The sequence below is a fragment of the Arachis stenosperma genome, chromosome 1 (genome assembly GCF_014773155.1).
Source record: "Arachis stenosperma cultivar V10309 chromosome 1, arast.V10309.gnm1.PFL2, whole genome shotgun sequence".
Lineage (NCBI taxonomy): Eukaryota > Viridiplantae > Streptophyta > Magnoliopsida > Fabales > Fabaceae > Arachis > Arachis stenosperma.
The window spans coordinates 58,941,944-58,946,939 of NC_080377.1; the positions used below are offsets into that span (position 1 = coordinate 58,941,944).

General features: G+C 37.3%; 1 protein-coding gene across 1 annotated transcript; it reads right to left on the reverse strand.

Annotated features, from left to right (window-relative positions):
- Nucleotides 1-4,224: 4,224 nt before the first annotated feature.
- On the reverse strand, nucleotides 4,225-4,644 carry LOC130980140 (uncharacterized). Its single transcript, XM_057903786.1, has one exon. The coding sequence runs from the start codon at nucleotides 4,642-4,644 to the stop codon at nucleotides 4,225-4,227; it is 420 nt and encodes a 139-aa protein (XP_057759769.1).
- Nucleotides 4,645-4,996: the final 352 nt, after the last annotated feature.

The following is a 4,996-nucleotide window of genomic DNA, read 5'->3' on the forward strand; positions in this document are numbered from 1 at the left end:
ACTCAATTTTTGAGGTGGAAAGAACTTTGCCAAGAAGGCATTGACTAGCTTTTCCCAAGAGTTCAGGCTTTCTTTAGGTTGTGAGTCCAACCATATCCTAGCTCTGTCTCTTACAGTAAAAGGGAATAGCATAAGTCTGTAGACCTCAGGGTCAACCCCATTGGTCTTGACATTATCACAGATTTACAAGAATTCAGCTAAAAACTGATGAGGATCTTCCAATGGAAGTCCATGGAACTTTCAATTCTGTTGCATTAGAGAAACTAATTGAGGCTTAAGCTCAAAGTTGTTTACTCCAATGGCAGGGATAGAGATGCTTCTCCCATAGAAGTCGAGAGTAGGTGCAGTAAAGTCACCCAACACCTTCCTTGCATTGTTGGCATTGTTGTTGTTTTTGGCTACCATGTCTTCTTCTTGTTTGAAGATTTCTGTTAGGTCCTCTACAGAGAGTAGTGCTTTAGCTTCTCTTAGCTTTCGCTTCAAGGTCCTTTCAGGTTCAGGGTCAGCCTCAACAAGAATACTTTTGTCTTTGCTCCTACTCATATGAAAGAGAAGAGAACAAGAAAATATGGAATCCTCTATGTCACAGTATAGAAATTCCTTGAGATGTCAGAGGAAAATAAGAATAGAAGGAGGAGGTAGAAAAATTCGAACTTATCAAGAAGGATAGAGTTCGAATTGTGCATTGAGGAGGAGTGTTAGTCCATAAATAGAAGGATGTGAGAAGAGGGGAAGAATTTTTGAAATTAAAGTAGAAGATTTTGAAGAAAAATTGAAAAACTGAAGAATGATTTTCGAAAATTAAAGTTGGGAAAGAAATAAAGTGATTTTTGAAAAAGAATTTTTTGAAAGTAGAAATCAAAATGATATGATTGAAAATTAATTTTGAAAAACATGTGATTAAAAAGATATGATTGAAAAGATATGATGGAAAAATAATTTAAAAAGATTTGATTTTTTAAAATTAATGACTTGGCTAACAAGAAATTTAAAAGATATGATTCAGACATTAAACCTTTCTCAACAGAAAAGGCAACATACTTGAAATGTTGAATCAAATCATTAATTGTTAGCAAGTATTTTTGAAAAGTGGAAAGAAATTGATTTTGAAAATATATATTGAAAAGATATGATTTGAAAAAGATTGATTTTGGAAATTGATTTTGAAATATATATTGAAAAGATATGATTTGAAAAAGATTGATTTGAAAAATTATGAAAAAAATTAAAAAATTTTTTGGATTTTTAATAATGAGGAATAATCAAAATGAAACTAAGATCAAATAAACAATGCATGCAAGACACCAAACTTAGAAGATCAAATAAACAATGCATGCAAGACACCAAACTTAGAAGTTTGTATACTATTGACACTAACAAATTGAGAATGCATATGAAAAATAACAAAACACTCAAGACAAGAGAATTTAAAGATCAGAGCAAGGAAATCATCAAGAACAACTTGAAGATCAATGAAGAACATAATGCATGTAATTTTCGAAAAGTAGAAGAATAAAGACATGCAATTGACACCAAACTTAAAATTAGACACTAGACTCAAACAAGAAACAAAAAAAAATATTTTTGATTTTAAGATTTTGTAATTTTTTTGGTTTTTTCGAAAATTATATGGAGAAGAAAATAAAGAGATTCAAAATTTTTAATAAGAATTCCAGGAATCATGCAATGTTAGTCTAAAGCTTTAGTCTAAAGAAATTAGACATGGCTAGCCAAGCTTCAGCAGGACATTACATTCAAGAGCTAAATTGATGAGAATCAATCAGCTTTGGTGATGATGAAAACATCACCTTGAAACTCTAGAATTCATTCTAAAAAATTCTGAAGAAAAATACCTAATCTAAGCAAAAAGATGAACCGTCACTTGTCCAAACTCAAACAATCCCCGGCAACGGCGCCAAAAACTTGGTGCATGAAATTGTGATCATCAATGGCACCATCAACATGGTACGCTCAATTGCAATCTCAACTCTTTATCACAACTTCGCACAACTAACTAGCAAGTGTACTGGGTCGTCCAAGTAATAAACCTTACGCGAGTAAGGGTCGATCCCACGGAGATTGTCAGTATGAAGCAAGCTATAGTCATCTTGTAAATCTCAGTCAGGAAGATTCAAAAGGTTATGGAAGATTAATAACTAAAAGATAAATAAGACAAAAAATAAAGATAGAGATACTTATGTAATTCATTGGTGAGAGCTTCAGATAAGCGTATGGAAATGCTTTGTCCCTTTCGTCTCTCTGCTTTCCTACTGTCTTCATCCAATCCTTCTTACTCCTTTCCATGGCAAGCTGTATGTTGGGCATCACCGTTGTCAGTGGCTACAGTCCCGTCCTCTCAGTGAAAATGTTCAACGCGCTCTGTCACAGCACGGCTATTCAGCTGTCGGTTCTCGATCATGTCGGAATAGAATCCAGTGATTCTTTTGCATCTGTCACTAACGCCCCACAATCGCGAGTTTGAAGCTCGTCACAGTCATTCAATCCTTGAATCCTACTCGGAATACCACAGACAAGGTTTAGACTTTCCGGATTCTCTTGAATGCCGCCATCAATTCTAGCTTATACCACGAAGATTCTGATTAAGGAATCCAAGAGATAAACATTCAAGCCTTGTTTGCTTGTAGAATGGAAGTGGTTGTCAGGCACGCGTTCATAAGTGAGAATGATAATGAGTGTCACATAATCATCACATTCATCATGTTTTTGGGTGCGAATGAATATCTTAGAACAAGAATAAGCTGAATTGAATAGAAGAACAATAGTATTTGCATTAATACTCGAGGTACAGCAGAGCTCCACACCTTAATCTATGGTGTGTAGAAACTCCACCGTTGAAAATACATAAGAACAAGGTCTAGGAATGGCCGAATGGCCAGCCTCCATGATCTAAGAACTAGACGTCCAAAGATGATAATACCATAGTGAAAGGTCCTATTTGTAGATAACTAGTAGCTTAGGGTTTACAAAGATGAGTAAATGACATAAAAATCCACTTCCGGGCCCACTTGGTGTGTGCTTGGGCTGAGCATTGAAGATTTCATGTGTAGAGACTTTTCTTGGAGTTAAACGCCAGCTTTTGTGCCAGTTTGGGCGTTTAACTCCCATTCTTGTGCCAGTTCCGGCGTTAAACGCCAGAATTCTTGAGCGGACTTGGAACGCCTATTTGGGCCATCAAATCTCGGGCAAAGTATGGACTATTATACATTGCTGGAAAGCCCAGGATGTCTAATTTCCAACGCAATTGAGAGCGCGCCAATTGGGCTTCTGCAGCTCCAGAAAATCTACTTTGAGTGCAGAGAGGTCAGAATCCAACAGCATCTGCAGTCCTTTTCAGCCTCTGAATCAGATTTTTGCTCAGGTCCCTCAATTTCAGCCAGAAAATACCTGAAATCACAGAAAAACACACAAACTCATAGTAAAGTACAGAAAAGTGAATATTAACTAAAAACTAATAAAAATATAATAAAAACTAACTAAAAGATACTAAAAACATACTAAAAACAATGCCAAAAAGCGTATAAATTATCCGCTCATCAGAGATGACTGTCATTCCTCCCTTCTTTAGTACAACTTGAACCGGACTCACCCATGAGCTATCAGAGATTGGAAAGATTATCCCAGCATTCCATAGCTTTATCACTTCTTTTTGAACCACCTTCTTTATGGTTGGGTTAATTCTTCTTTAGGGTTGAATTACAGGCTTTGAATCTTCCTCTAATAGAATTTTATGCATACAAATGGCAGGGTTGATGCCTTTGATATCATCAATTGTCCAACCCAAGGCTGTCTTGTGAGCTTTTAACACTTCAATCAGCTTTGTTTCTTCTTCCATGTTCAAGGAGGAGTTTATGATCACGGCAGGGCCTCTGCTTCTCCAAGGAACACGTATTTGAGATGAGGGGGAAGAGGCTTTAACTCTTGTTTTGCCTTCTCCTTTTCCTTGCCTTCAATGGAGATCTCTACTACTTCCTCTTCTATGAACTCTTGTTCCACCTCTATTTCCTCTTCTTGTTCCTCCTGGTTGTCATCTTCCAGTAGCTCCTCCCCCACTTCTTCTATCATCTCCACTCTCATATGCCTTTCCTTCTCTAGAGGGTATTGCATGGCTTTGAAGACATTGATGATCACCTTTTCATCATGCACCCTGAGTGTCATCTCCCCTTTCTCCACATCAATGATGGCTATTGCTGTTGCTAAGAAAGGTCATCCCAATATAATTAAACTATGTCCCTCTTCTTCCATCTCCAGGATAACAAAGTCAGCAGGGAAAATGAACTCTCTAATTTTTACTAATAAATTTTCCACAACCCCATTTGGTATCTTGAGTGATCTATCAGCCATTTGGAGTGACATCCTGGTAGGCTTAACTTTCTCTATTGCAAGCTTCTTCATTAATGAGAGGGGCATCAAATTGATGCTAGCTCCTAAGTCACAGAGAGTTTTATCCAATGTTCTGTTGCCTATAGTACAGGATAGGATGAAGCTTCTTGGATCTTTGAGCTTTGGAGGAAGGCCTCTTTGGATGACAGCACTGCATTCTTGTGTTAGAATTACCATCTCCTTCTCATTCCAACTCCATTTCTTGTTAATGAGCTCTTTGAGAAATTTTGCATATAGGGGCATTTGTTCTAGAGCTTCAGCAAGTGGAATATTGATCTCTAGCTTCTTGAATACCTCTAAGAACTTAGGGAATTATTGGTCTTTGATCTCCTTGTTAAACCTTTGAGGGTATGGAATGGCGGGAGTATATTTCTTCACCATTGTCCACTGTTCTTGTGATGGCTCCTCCATGATTTGCTTCCCCTTCTTGGAAGCTTGAGGTTCCTCTTTCTCCTTGAGCTTCTCTTGATTCTTTTCTTCAATTGTCACTTGCTCTTTACTGCTGGTCTTGTCATCCTCTGTTGGCTTCTTGGTGGCTTCTTTGTCATTCACCAAAGTTCTTCCACTCCTCAATTGGATAGCCTTGCATTCTTCT